Source organism: Plectropomus leopardus, chromosome 5, assembly GCF_008729295.1.
Source record: "Plectropomus leopardus isolate mb chromosome 5, YSFRI_Pleo_2.0, whole genome shotgun sequence".
Taxonomy (NCBI): Eukaryota; Metazoa; Chordata; class Actinopteri; order Perciformes; family Serranidae; genus Plectropomus; species Plectropomus leopardus.
In genome coordinates this window covers 3,516,289-3,531,849 of record NC_056467.1, presented here as the reverse complement: position 1 = coordinate 3,531,849, position 15,561 = coordinate 3,516,289, and the positions used below count along the sequence as shown (strand labels likewise).

Here is a 15,561-nt window from a genome sequence, read left to right as displayed (position 1 = left end):
AAAAAAAGGTCAATACATGAAACAAATAATTTGTCATGGGTTTGACTTTATTTACTAGTATATTAACACATTACATGCTACAGAAAATAAAAAGGTAATTTCAATTGTCTTGAAAGAATATAGTGTTATAATAAAATGGCACATTTTGATATTAACACAACTTCCACTGGCATTTTGCCACCCCTTCCTTTTGATGAAAAGAAATGAATGACTTCATGCAGGGCTACTAAAAAAATACTTCTTGGTGGTTTCATTGGAAATTTATAAGATAATGATTTATGTAGCTTAGCACCTGCCACGTGCAGAGTGAGTGACAAAGAAGCTTGATTTGATCATAACTGCACAAACAAAAATAGACCGTGTCCAAAGGTGGCAGTACACAAATGTACCTTTCCTTGGGCAGATTTTTTTTCCCAAGAAGCCGAACAAATATTCTTAAATTAATATTATTATTACATCGTTTTGGAAGATGGCCAGCTTGAAAATGAAAAATGAAAGCAAGACAGGGCTTTAAGATCATGTGTGGGAGCATTTTAGGATGATTAAAAGCCCTCTACGGAGGGCATGACATGCAAACTCAGCATAAAAGCATTAAGTGCATATTCTGTAAAAAATCAAATTTCATCTCCATTACTGGCAGAATATGCTTCCCAAAAGGACCCAGTCTTTGCATGCTGTTACAGTGCCACCTACAGGTGACATGGTGCGCTGGCCAGAATTACCGTGCCATGACATCTGAGACGATCCCCTCGCTCGGAAGAGACGGCGAGTTCTCACAGCTCAAATTCAAAGTGGCCCAACTCAACTCAACGCCACACAGAGCCGGCTTAAAAAACCAAACCAGTCCGCTTTATGAAACATGAGGGTGCTGATTGTCAGGTGTCAACAAATAGACTGATTCAATATCAACAGAAAACAAGCTCTTGAGGGGGGAAAGGCAATTTGGACTATGATGTAATTTGCAGATCTCTTAAAATTTGGAAGAAGTTAGAGGAAAAACTTTTAAAAAATCCATGTTGACTTGTGCATCATAAATGGAAGAGGCTTTAAATAAAACACTGGTCGAGGATTACGCGAGGAGGCACAAAGAAAACACAGGCTGACAAACGAGAGGATTAAAAGGAACAAAATGGAGCAAGGTGGCGACAATATTATTTAAAAAAAAAACAAAAAAACAAAGGGCAGGTACCAAATAATACCACCACCTCTTTTCTCGGACACATTTGAACACACAGCGGTCTGTTTTTCTAAGGTATATTCAGCTGAATGCGGAGCACTAATAATGAGAAGACAGTACTAACTAACATGGTGGACAGCCTACATTCACCCCGTTCGACTTCATTCATGTACATCAGATGCAGAATTAACACATGTGGCCTCGTGAGGGCTGGGGGCCCAATATGTGGCCCCTCTTCGAGTCAGTTTATCCATTTTGCAACCAGCGACCCATCGCTCCCTCCCAACATGCAGCGGTAAAAAGTGTACACCGAAATCGTTTCCTTCCGCACAAAATCCGCTATGAAGAAAAACTACAAAGATAACAAAAAATATTTTAGCATGTAATGATAATCACATAGTACATCATTTCATAACAATATGTTCTTTTTTTCTTCTTACAAAAGACTACTTGGTGGTACTTGGTCGTAGGTGATGGGTGGATGGGGCTGAGGTGAGCCAAGGTGGAAGGTGCGGAGAGGTTGAATGTAGTGTTGCCTTTATCTCCACCTCAACAATAGTCTGGAAGTTTCTCAGGGTTCACAGCTGGGGGCCTGTTCTACGGCGAGAACTACGTGAGATCCTGGCTGCTGGTCTCAGTTTTGTTTTTCTCCGTTCGGTATGGGTGCTGGACTGGTCCTTGGTCTGCTCCTTGAGAACTGTACACCTCTTTTATTTCTTTGTTATTCCTCTCCCGGTGTTAAGTCGCTGCAGCTGGATTCGAGCCTTGCTGCTCTCGTCGCTCTTTGCCTTTGGGTTGCCCAAAAATAATGCTGCATTCATGTCCAATACGAACAATTGTGGATGCAAACTTTTAAATGACAAAACCTTTACATAACCTCAACATAATACCAGAGATTATGGTTCAGTCTCATGTTGTGAATGTAAATGTTAGGTGTTGTAAACTCCTTCAAATCCCTTTAACATTGTAGAATTCAATATTGATCAGGACTGCTAAGCTTTTTATTTCTTTAATGAAGACATAACATCAAGGACATTCCTATTTGAACAAATGTGGAAAGAAAAATGCTGCCATGGCATTTTTGAGCCAATGGTTGTATCATCTGCGTGGCTGATTTTGCAACTTTGTGCTCAAATTCATCTCTCACTACATGCATGCACTGTAAGTGTGAAACGAGCAGATTAAAAAAATAGTTGGTAAAATAAGCTTGTTCACTTTCTTGCCTGGTCAGACGAGAAGATGAATGCGATTTTCATGTTTATGTAGTAAACATAATAGGAGGAAATATCTCCTATTAATAGATACTAATAATTGTGCTGCTCAAACAGATTTGATATTTTTGTGACCTGGAACACTCATTTGGACCGGTGCTAAAATATATATTAACTTTCTGTTACGCGTTGCATCACTCTGGGAGTGCAGAGCGTACTCTGGGCACAGACGGAGCAGCAGAACATCAGGTGAAACTTAACTGTTCATTTTGCCAGGTCTACAAGTTTGTATTCACTTGCAGGAGCAGCTCCTCTACTTCATCGTGCTGATCAGATCAGCTCTGAGCTGACTGACACATCAATTATCAACCCTCAGAGTCACAAACTGCTGCTGAGGAAAAAACCTCCCACTTTAAAGAGGGGACACAGAATGATACAAATGGTTAAAAGAAAAAAAAAACATGAAAGTTTGCTGTAATCCCTAACAGAGTTACAGCAAACATTAAAATAAAGATTATGACCTGGATTATTGGATGCTGGTTTCCTGGCAACTGGTTCCACCCAAGAAATAGTCAAACACATCATTTCCATCTGGCTTTTCTACAAATTAAACAAAAAACAACATTTTAATTTGTGACGTTTAGAGGTGCTGGTATGTGGATTTTGTTATGTTTGCCTTGGGTTGGGCAATATATCAATATTAGATCAATATTGTAATGAAAAAGTAGATATTGTCTTAAATTTTGGCTATCGCAATATTGTACATAATTCTCTTAATTTACCAGACTTTTCTATTTTAATATCTTAACCCAATTGGTCATTATTAATGTCATCATTTAAGTATTTTGTGAGAGCACCAACATTTAACCATACAATATCGTCACAATATCGGTATTCAAAAATATCGTGATATTTGATTAGTCTAATATCACCCAGGCCAATGTTAGCCCAGAGGTAAGCTAGCAGTTTCCCCCTGCTTCCAGTCTTTATGCTAAGCTATGCTAATCAACTGCTGGTAATAGCTTCATATTTACCATAGAGACCCAGAGTCGCATTTATCCTCTCATTTAACTCTTGGCAAGAAAATGAACAAGCACGTTCCGAAAAATGCCTAACTATTGCTTTTAACAAAATTTGTAAAAAAAATTCTATAATGCCACCGAAACAGCTCTAAACGAGCGAAAACACATGATAACGGTGCTGTTCCTCTTTAACTTGTTATTGTATTCCCATCTGAGATGAATGCAGCATGAGTGATCCTACAGCGCTGCAACCATGGCGACGGACGAGGGTGAGAAATGACACAGCTCTGAGCAGTTTATCTACTGGCTCCGACACAGGAAGAGGAAGTGGCTGAACTCTGCGGCGAGGCGTCTCCTGAGGAGTGAGAGCTGATAGTGTGTCCGAGACACGGACACGACGAGAGGAGGATCTAAAGGGTGTTGCCACATCCGTGGAACGGGAGATTCAGTTTACAGATCCACTGGAGAGTATATGACCCATTCTTAGGTTAGTGAGTCAGAGCAGGTGCAGACGGGCAGGTGTGATTATTCAGAGGGGTAGAAACGGAGGGTGTGTGCGGTACGAGGGTCCGACGAGGGCCTGTTTGTTTTGTTCTCAGTGATTCTCTGAAACTGTACTTGGTGCAGGTAAAAGCTGGAGCAGACGTGAGGGAGGGGGAGCAGGTGAGCGTGTGGAGTAGGAAGGACAGGGAGGGGGGTGAGGAAGGGTCTAGTACTAGTGTCCAGGTTGCGGCACGGCTGTCCGCTCTCAGCTGAGCTCATCCTCGGCGTTGTGCTGGTCCAGCAGTTTGACGTGCGTGAAGGGAAAGTGACCACGTTTGCCTTTACATTCGCCCTCCCACTGGCCGTTCACGTTTATTTTGGTCACCTTCACCATATCGCCCACCTGGGAAAGGAAGGAGAGAGAGACAAGGTGTGAAAGAGTTAATCAGCAAGAAATGACAAGATTTATGGTCATCTTTAAAATTAATAAAAACTAGGGGTCGACAGATGATCGGCCGATATTTGGCATTTTGTTATCTGTATCTGCATTTTATTTCAATGATTGCTGATTAAATTAATTTATTAAAAAATGCAAAGAAAGTAGCATGGGAGGAATTTTTACTCTGTAAATCCTCAAGAAGCTTTTTTTAAAATATATTTAGTTTTTTATTTAAATTTTCAACTAACTTGATAAAAAAACGTTGCTGGGAACTTGCTGTATGTGATGTTGAATGTTTCAGTTTTAAACATTTGCTAAAGGTGTTTAAAGAAAGTTTTGTGTTGGAGTTTGTTATACTCCAAATTCTAAATTTCAACAGAAATATTTTCATTTTTATAGTAAATGCATATTGGTTCCAAATATCGGTTATCGGTCTCATTAAGTACTAATAATCAGTGTTGATATCAGCCCAGAAAAAACAATATTGGTCAACCTCTATAATAATTTTCTTGTATTAATTAATTAATAACTAACATTACCAATTTTCCAAAGTTCAATTTTTATAATTGTTTCATAATTAAATGTAATTCTGCAGTATTATACTTCTTTTATTTTGTTTTAACTTTTGCTAAAGGCATTTAAACAAGTTTTGTGTTGAAGTTTATTATATTCCAAATTCTGAATATTGACAGAAAGATTTTAATTTTTTTTGTAAATGCATATCGGTTTCAAATATGAGTTATCAGTCTCATTAAGTACTAATAGTTTCGACCCAGAAAAAACAATATCGGCCGACCCCTAACAAAAACACAGAAAATCTTCTATCCTTTCAAACTCAGTGTTGCCAAACAATTATTGGATCAACATAAAATTTACATTCTTGATCATTTACTTATTGTTTCAGTCATACATAAAACAAAAATGCAAAATATCCACCAGCTCCATTTCCTTACATATGAAGATTTGCTGCTTTTCTTTGTTTTTTATCACTGCAAACTGAATATGTTTTGGTTTAGGATTGTTAGTAACAAGACATGAGTAACATGTAAACGGGAATTTGGATTCTGGTCATTTGCACTGGGCATTTTCCACTAGCACCCTGTAGGCTAAATGACAAATTAATTAAAACTAAATGAAAAATACCCTCCCCCTTTTAAATGTTAGTTACAGCCCGGATGTCAGGTGTTAACGTGTGTCGACAGTTGACCTGCACGCGGAGAGGAGCGGCTGTTCGCTGAACTTGAGCAAACACGGACTAACAGACAGATCCAAAGTTCATGTCGACGTGAGTGACGACTGAACGGTCAGGGCTTACGACACTCCAGCAGGGCGCATACTATCAGTTTGATGACCTGTTTCCAGTTAAGACAATCTTCCGTGTGTTAAATGTGTAACTGGCAGCATGACTCAAACGGGCATTTTTTCTTTTGCTGATGATGCAAGAGCTTTAATTTTGAAGAATTTGCTACCTTAGAAAAATCAGGTTGTATCTGCACTCTGAGCAGCTTTGAGATATTGAGCTTCAAAGTTCTGCAATCCAAACAGCAAGAATTATGAACCTTAACTTCAAAAAACGTTGCTCTAAGGTGATGTATTTTTTCCATCTAAGGCAGCAGCTGTTAAAAACTAACTGGCCCTGCATGCATTGTTGTGCATGCAACAAACAATCTTTTTTTTTTCAATTACTCATTTTTTTCTGTAAAATGTCAGGTAGCATTGAAAAATGCAAGAGTGACATTTTCCAGTAGTTTCTGGTCCCACCATGACATCATGTTTCTAATCAAAGAACAGGATGTTTTTTTTTAAAGAACAATTTGTTACAGGACAAACATGTTAGAATCAAACAAAGATAAACTTGGAAACAGGATGTGGATATCCATAACTATTTAACATTTTATTACTCTGCGTTCCTGCATCCGCCAGGACTAAATATTTTATTATAAAAAGATGATTACAATGTTATTTTGTATACCTTTGAGGTTTGGTATTCCATCAGTGACAGAAGTGATCAATGGGCTGAAAATAAGGAAACCGGAAACAACCTCAGGCTGTCTCGCCTCCTTCAGCGGGAGGATTCAGACACGTAGGGCGCGCTGCACTGGAGAAGAGTTGTGCAAGACTTGAGTGTCTTTAATTTTGATGCCCGTCTAGCAATCCAAAACGCAAATATATATAATTTGCTAAAACATAAGACAAAGAGCAATAACTCTTCACATTTGAGAATCTGAAAACGAGGGAATATTTGACATCTCTGCCTGAAACAGGAAAAACACGACGCCATCGCCTCAGAGTGCCTTGCTGTAGCTGGTGGATATCATTAATTTAAACTGCTGGCTGCGGCTTGTTTGTGTGTTTTGTGGCTCATTAGTAATGGATTAGTAATGGATAAGGCTTTACAGCAGGTACCAATGCATTCAAAAGACGCTTTGATTGCTCCCTGTGTCAGTCCTCAGATGGACTCAGGACATCCCAGAGCATCAGGACGGTTTAAATAGAGGTGGTGATGTGTCTGCACGGTGAACAGCACGGACACTTTATCATAAAGCCACAGCTATTCGACACATACTGGTCACAACCATTTGTTGATGTACTGGATCAACGCATGCTGTAATGTTTTGGTGTCATTTGGCTCCCTGTATGCAGTATATTGGGGGTAGACAAATAACCATCAACACCAGTGTGATGCAATTTAATACGACACCAAAACAAGTTACGGCCTCAATTATCTCACAATTGAAGCAACACATCATTATGCAATTTATTGAAAAACTTAAGAAGATAAGCCTCCGTCTGTATGTTAGAGCTGAAATGATGAAACCATGAGTGATCAATATTAAATTGATGGACAACTGTTCTAGTAACCGACAAGTCCTTTAGGTTAATTTCAAAGCAAAAATGCCAAAAATAATCTTGTTCCAGCTTCTTAAATGTGAGGTTTTACTGCCTTTATCTGTTTATTACAGGCTGTCTCACACTGTCATTCATTTGTGGGTGCCTACCACGATTAAAACATCTGCCTCCACAAATCGATTTTCTATTTTGGGATCTGGATTGTTTATAAGGAGCTCTACTGGAAATTATATATACTGTTTGGTTATTAATTGCACAACACTATCAGAGTGCAGAGTGTACTGTGGGCACAGACGGAGCAGCAGAACTCCAGGTGCAGTGAAAGCAAAGCTTAACCATTCATTCTGCTGTGTTTAAGAGTTTGCTTTCACCCGGCGGCTCAAACCGCTGCGGAGGAAAAATAGAACTCACGATGAGCTCCGCCTGCTCTGCGTTCACCTACCCACAAAAAAATTTAACATTTTCCATGGGAAACACTGTATTATCATTGTAAATTTAAAATATTTGGATTTTGGGCTGTTGGTTGAATAAAAAAATGTGGTTTAAAGACATCACCTTAGGCTTAAGTAAAGTGTATGAAATCATTTTTTAAAGAATTTTAATCAGTTTTTCGGATGTGCGTGCCCTTCACTATGCTTGTTCCCTTAGAATATGAATAAGTCATTAAAATAATCTGCAGATTCATCACTAAAAACTTGCATCTCTCCTTTGCTAGTGGACTACTAAAGCGGACTGATTAAAATTGCACACGTGTTATTATGTCCAATGTCTTTTATCAAATAAATGCATGGACTGGACTCTTCATAAAGACAGAAATTAGAGTTTAAATCCAAATTCATTATAGCATGAAACCATTATTAAACCTCTCTGATGCAGAAACGTTTTGTGTGTCAGAATCTAGAAAACTGCATTAATATATAGGTTACAACAACCGGAAACAGGCCAATAATACATGATTTTATGTTAATTTACTAAAGATGGATGGAGTGCTTTTTGCAATCAGAGGGTTTTCTGAAGACAGCGAGACAAGGAAATGCAAGCTAATTATTAACTGTCCAGTGGCGCCTTGCTGAGTCACTTTGGGCCAACTAGAGTGGCGAAAACAAGCAGCCTCGCACAGGTCAAAGCCAGACAAGTCTACCACAGGTGGGAGTGCCAGAAACCAGCTCATACAAAGGCTCCACCTGTCATGTGTAACTAAGCAAACTTTAAACAAGCTAAAGTGTTTCTAGCTGCAAAAGAGCTAAAGAAAACCAAATCACACAAAAGACAAAAGAGGGGTGCAGATTTGAGGAATCCAAGGACAACGCTGTATTATTTTACAGTCCAGCGGGCCAGAAGAGACAAGAGCATACTCCGACCAGCCTGCCGCCTAGTCCCACTCTGGCTCAGTTTGACTCCTGGCTTCACAGAGACCAGAGGAAATGGTCCTGTTCCCAAACACAAACTATTTCCTTCCCCCAACGACCTGCTCCGTGGGAGCCCCCGCTCTCGCTTCCGGACAGTTTAACAGCCTCACCACCACGAGCACGGAGCACAGCTTATTGCAGTTTTCATATCGGGGTACCCTATTAGGGTTAAATCTGAGGGGTTCATCTTTCTGGACAAAAAAGACAAAGCTAGTGCATTAATAAAGATTTTGGGTATATCAGTCTGTCATGTCACTGGACTGATCTCTACTGAAGAGATTAAATAACCAGATTTTATAGAAATCTGGATGAGCAATTTCTGACCTTGATTTCTCTCACGCTGCTTAACAAATGCAAAGCATGAAATAATCAAAAGCACAATGAAAGTGAAAAAATGTGAACTCAGTCTGATAAAGTTAACGGGCTGGTTGTATAGTTTCCTCCAGCACACGCTAAAAGGATGCACGGAGTCAAGAAAAAAGCACAAACAGGTCCATATTTACCTCTAATGCCAGAGCGGTCTTGTCGTAGGCATTGGGCACCCTCTTCTGTATGGCCCTGGCATACACAGGTCCGTTCTGGAGATTCGGGAGGGGTGTGGGCTGGGCGTACTGACTGGGATCTCCCAGCAGCGGAGGGCCAGACGGGGCTGCAGAGCCGTCAGAGTTCCCTAGCATCCCCATTCCTCCTGGCGGTCCACCAGGTACACCGGGGCCCGCCGCCGAATTTGGAGACGCCGGCCGGTACTTCTCCACATATGGCACTGGGATCATCCCCGCCCGGCCTTCAGAGTTCTGGGCGTTCCACCACTGCTCCTCTGGCTTCTCCAGAACTCGGAGAATATCGCCCTTCCTAAATGGGAGATCCTCCTCGTCATTGCCAGGGAAATCAAAAAGTGCTCGGACATACTCGTCTTCCAGGCGCGGCGGGGGCCCCCCAGGTCCAACGCTGATGAAGGAAGTGTGTTTGGACTTGTTGATGGGCTCTATTAAGGTGGTGGTGTCCAAGTAGTGAATTTTATAGAATTCTAGCAAAGCGGGGAGAGCTTCGAACTCCTGGTCACCGATTCGGAACCTCGGATGGGCCAAACCTGGTGAAAATGAGACAGGACGGAAGAGGAATCAGAAAACTAAGGGTTAATCTCGTATCCAACATACTACCTGCTCTTGCATGTTGAAGTCTGTCAGATCTATTTTTGTAACCAAGCATGACGGTGGTGCTTTCCAGAATGACCAGGAAGGAATTTTGTTTCCTTATTTCGCATGTCTTTCCTCTGTCATATTAGTTTCGTTCCTTCCAATGTGTGTTTTTAAGAAAGCATGAGGAACAAAAATTATCCCGTAATATCGATACTGGAAAAACCCAGCAGGAGAAGAGTGGTTAAAGCCTATTAAAACCTGGCAATATGACACACTTTGTGTATATTTACAACTCTCTCAGGGACGTCTGACGAATTGGATTCAATTCAAAAAGGTGCATCAGGCCAGACCTCAGTGCCATTTGAAAACTAACACCACCCACCATGGATTATTTTAGTGACAGAAACGTGCACAAATCTATATTGGCTTTACTGAAACACTGTGTTGTGTAATATCTGTCTGCCTGAGCACTCGTGCAAGATGTAGAGCCAAAACCAGAGGTATGTTTGCATCTCAACAACATGAAATTGGCACATGCTTCACTGTGTCTGGCCTGCTGTATTCTCCTTACAAGAGAATGTAAAATACACTATTGCGCATCTCCTTTGGTGCAAGTCATGCAAGAATGGTCACATCAGCACCTCCATAATACCGACCCCCCCTCCAAAACCGCTCTGTTATCTTACCTGGACCGGATTGTCGGTTGTTGCAGATGCTGTTAATTATGTAATGCGAGACTTTGGAGTTCTCTGATACCGAGAGCACGTAGTCTCCGGGGCTGGTGATGGAGTCCCGGACCAGAAACACGCCGTGCCTCTGCCCCTGCAAAAGAGACACAGCCTCCTGCCTGGTCAACCGACCCCAGTACCAGCTGCCACGGTCCTCCGCGTCAAAATTTCCGGCCATGATAACCACTCCAAAGCCGAGGCTTCACCGGGCCTTCCGTCTCTCCCTCCCGTTATCCGCAAGCAAAGCCTTCAACTCATACAAAAACTTTAGCGCCTAGAGCACGTTTAGTAAACAGGCGACATCCGCAGCTGGCCGTTTGGACATCAATTCGCCGATTTAGAAGCGCAACCACCAAATAAAAAGCGCTCCTAGTCAATTTTTGAGCGGAATGAAGCTCTAATGCAATACAATGCGCTTTAGCGACAGAAATCCAGCTACAATCCAGCGACCGATGACAACTAACTTCAAAAACTGAAATGGCGGACTCAAAAACCTGAAATGAAATGGCGGATACGGGAAAACAAAAAAAGACCCCACTCACCGATGTGATGTAATAATTATGTGCAGCAGACGCACATATGCGTAAAGTTAGCCAGCATGTGAGACAGTAACATTAGACTTCCGTTACGAGTGGCACAATAACAACAACAACAACAACAACAATAATGATAACAATAACAACAACAACAACAACAATAATAATAATAATAATAATAATTGTATTTTTTTATTAGTTTTATTTGTATAGCACCTTTCAAACAAGAAATGCAGCCCAACGTGCTTTACAACAAAGAAGTTACATGCTTCACATGAAAAGACATAGAAGACATAAAATACATATTAATAAGTAAAAAATAAAAAGATCAGAATAGAATACACTAAATGTATCTTTATATGGATAAAACCCACTTGATAATACTAGTAAAAGTAAGATAAAAAAAGGATTAGAATGCATAGAAGATTGATTGACTGATTGGCATAATATTGATAAAAATAAAGCTAAAAAATAGTGTATAAACTACATAGAATTAAGGAAAATACAACATTTTAAAAAGGTGCAGCAATGCAAAGTGTGGAGCAAAATGCAAAACAGTTGAGTCAGAGATAGTAAAAGGCTAAAGTGAAGGGATACATTTTTAGTTTTCTTTTAAAAAGCATTAAAAATATTAAAAAATGATACATAATATATGATATATACTATTTTAAAATGTTACTCTAAAATTTCAATTAATTGCCCAGGCTATTACTTGCTTAAATAACTGAACTCAGCAGGCTTATATTTGGGACAGGTGTCTATAGCCTATGGGACGGGCATTTTATTCCTTTTCAACTAAACTGTTGCTCAGTAAATATGGAAATACTATACTATTCATAAAAATGAAATTAAATTTGTTGAATCTCTTATTTGTGTCACATACCATTAAATACTCAAGTGCATGTTTTCTATTTTTCCAGTGACACATTTGCAGGCTCTTATTTTGTAAATAAAGTCAGTAAACTGCTCTTCCTGCTCATAATAATTCTCTTTAACTTGACGGCCCTGTCCTTCATATTAGTGGGTTGTTGTGTAACCTATAGCTTGCCTCATTATTGCACCAGATGAGCAGAAGTGCTGTCATAACACTCTGAACACATACACCTCAAACTACTCCAACAGGCATTAATAAGCTCTCAAAAACACGCACAGCTCATTACAACCAGTAAATAGCAATTAGTAATTGCAATTAGTAAACTATGCCACTAGATGTCAGCCAAATACCATTAGAAATCCATAACCATTTCAATATCAATATCAATATTGGTATACATGGCAGTTACTGCTTGATATCTACCATCAAAACTGTTGTCATCAATAAATAATTGAACCAATAAAGACTAAAAGAACAGCAGAAAACCTATTTGAACAAAAGTCCTGCCTGGATAACATGGTAAAATGCACACATGTATGCCATAGTTACTACCTTTCTTTGTACCGCTTTACAGTAAATTACCATTTGTAAAGGATTTATAAGTTATAAATAATGAATTTTCAGCTTGTGACTGGTGTTCATCCTCCTCCCCATCACACCGGCTTTGTCTGTTGTTGCTCTTTTAATAATTGTGAGCCCACGAAATGAACATTTTGACAGTTTACAGCTTTTTTTAATGACTGATATTTCTAACTGCAGAACTGATTGTTTCTAAAAACGTTTATTGATGACTTTCTAACATTTCTAACTGCAAACTTGATGGTTTTGAACTGTAAACTTTTGACTTAATATTATTTATAAAGGAATCAGAAAATGACACTTCTTTCTTTCCTGGGCTGTAAAATAGACACATTGTGGTGATTCTCAGTAATCCCAAACATACATTAACCCCAAATGGCCATGTGTGGAAATATGCCAGAGTGCTGTCCTAAAAATATTCTGTAGGAGGTTTGGCCTAAAACAATATTTTCAACGAACTGGATCTGGAGTCTGGAAATTGTTCATCAGGTGTAATGGTGGACAGAGTAAAGTGAGGAAAATAAAAAAACATTATCGGGATACTACTACCACTACTACTGTACTACTAAACCATTTAAAGGCCTAGTATGTAGGATGTAGTTAGATATACTGGCAGAAGTGGTATAAAATAATCATAACTTTGTTTGTGTATACTCACCTGAAAATAAGGGTTAGTGTGTTTTCTTTACCTTAAAATGAACCCTTTGTAAAGCGGGTCGTCCTCAATGTTCTCCTACACGAGTGCAGAACGGACACATCAAACACTGGCTAGATCGGACCGTTTTTGTGTTTTTGCGGCGGCACAGTGGTTCTCCTTACATGCTTGGCACATGGCAGAAGTTTCAGCCAGTTGCAATATTCAACCTCACCACTAGATGCCACTAAATCATACACACCAGAACCTCAAAAGTGGGGTGAACATAGCATTTACATTATTAGTTAGCAATCTGCCAGCTTTTTTTGAGATTGTGTACCACCTTGCATTAGAGTAAGTAAGGAGTACTTAATATAGTGAACTCAAAATCAGATAGAAATAAAGTATCAGAATATCCAAAAAGGATGAATGGTTGGATGCTGATGGATGCTCCCCTACATTGAGGTGTGTGTAATCTCTACTGCTCTCCAGGTCTCCAACACCGGATGTAGCAGACATCTGCAATCTTTTGCTCTGTGTGACAGATCGAGAAAAGCTGGGATTGTATCATAGAATTTATTGGGATCCATGGCACAACAGAAAATGACACCTTTTACAGTTTCTTCCGTAACCGAACGTACAGAGCGTTCCTTTCAAAGGATCACCTTGACAAAGTGGCATGAAAATAAAAGAGCCATGGGAGCTTTGTGGAAACAGGGAGAGTGAAAGAAGAAAATACTGTATAGAGAATAATACAGAGGTATACTGAGAAATATATATCGATTAAAGACTCATGGAGAGAGAAAAGATCCAAGGCTACTGAGACACACATGCCTTCAAAGTCACGTTTCTTTTTACATCTCAGAATATATCAGCTGAGTCCTTGAGCGAGACATACACGGCGTCTTCACATCTACGGGTCACTTAAAGCATTCATAGGCCCCTCCTGCTCTCTGCATCCAATAATAACACATGATCATGCCTACTCTTACTGAAATATATGAAAGGACTAGTCATTCTGCCTGTAGTGACGAGCTGAGAGAGTCTTCAGTCATTATGCCTAACCTCGCTACAAATTGACATACAGAGCACTCTGGGAAAGAACATCACCGAACAATAGACACGTGGCTACAGTTTCAATAGTATATCTTTATATTCAAGCATCTTCCGGGCAAGTTATTCTGTGTCACAAACACACTTGTTTAGGGTGAACTTTTGAAATGATTTTAAAGAAACCTTCATGCGTTCTTGTGGGATCAGATCAAAATGCTGTATTGGTTCAGGTTAATGTCTTATGACTGATGTCAAACTGCAATGAATAATTTATATATGAAAGGTGGGTGAAAGTAGGCTTTGGCGGTATCTATTTTTTCATACCTGCACACTTTGCTGACATTTGGTATAAGATATGCAACAGTATTAAAAAAAAAAGTATTTACATAATTTGATTCAGGTCGTGTAAACAGTATATTGAGATGCAGGATATGCAGTTATTATTGAAGGTAGTATTATTTGGGCATGTTTACAGAGCATTTGCAATAAATGTCTCAATCTCAATCTTTTCCGTTTATGGTTGAAATGGAGATAATGTGTTGATAAAATCTGGTGGCTAACTGATTTTATACTTGGAATAAGTCATCTCAAGTTAAGGTTATATGTGGCAATACTTTCAAACAATAGCAAAGGCATTTTTCTTTTGTTACCAGTCCTGTAACGTTATCCCCACCACTTGCAGTTGCCATGTTTCTCCATGCCGCAACCAGTTTCACCAAAAGTGACTGACCTCTGGTGGTGGATGCTGGGCACTACATCATCTCAATTCAGCATCTACAAATCAGTTTAAAAGAAAGAGGAGCTTCTTTTGATGGTACCATAACTTATACCTTCAGGATTTCGAAATACCCTGATAAAATATCATAACTTGAAACCGCCCAAACCTAAACAAACAGTTTCAAAATAAAAGCCCAAGTCTACATTGATGTATTAATAGAATTCCAGTGATCTCTTTGCTTTGATTTGCAGTGATGTTCACATAAAAAACATAGACTGTATATAAAGATGGACAACATGACAGCTCCCCCAAAGTGTAGCTTTTCAATCTGGATCGCCCCCTGGTGTCTGTCTGCGGTATAGGTCATAAAGCCTGCCCTTCGAAGTTAGTAAATAGGACATAGGCCAAACTAAAAACTCAAAGTACACACCAAATACATTTTTCCCCAAGATGATTTCTGTCACTGAAGGTTGTTTTCATCACCCTGATGTTTGTTCAAGTGTTTGTTTCTATGAGTTCGGTTTTAAAGAGTTATTAAATTCGACAAAAAGGGGATTTTCCTTCATGATCCAATCCAATCGTTCACGTTCAATGGGGCTGCTCACGATTGGTCTGACAGGTGTTTTGGCAGGAAGTCCCCCACCGCTGATATCGCTCATGGAGGTATGAAGAATCTGGATACAGCTTTGGAGGCAGAACCTTGTTTATT

The 15,561-nt window shown here is 39.6% G+C and overlaps 1 protein-coding gene across 1 annotated transcript; it reads right to left on the bottom strand.

The window, feature by feature from the left end:
• Window positions 1–26: 26 nt before the first annotated feature.
• Window positions 27–10,665, bottom strand: crk (v-crk avian sarcoma virus CT10 oncogene homolog). Its single transcript, XM_042486738.1, has 3 exons — window positions 10,417–10,665; window positions 9,095–9,681; window positions 27–4,296 (listed from the first exon to the last, which is right to left on the bottom strand). Exons 1-3 carry the CDS (start codon window positions 10,634–10,636, stop codon window positions 4,159–4,161), a joined length of 945 nt encoding a protein of 314 aa, XP_042342672.1. The 5' UTR covers window positions 10,637–10,665; the 3' UTR covers window positions 27–4,158.
• Between the last annotated feature and the right edge of the window lie 4,896 nt (window positions 10,666–15,561).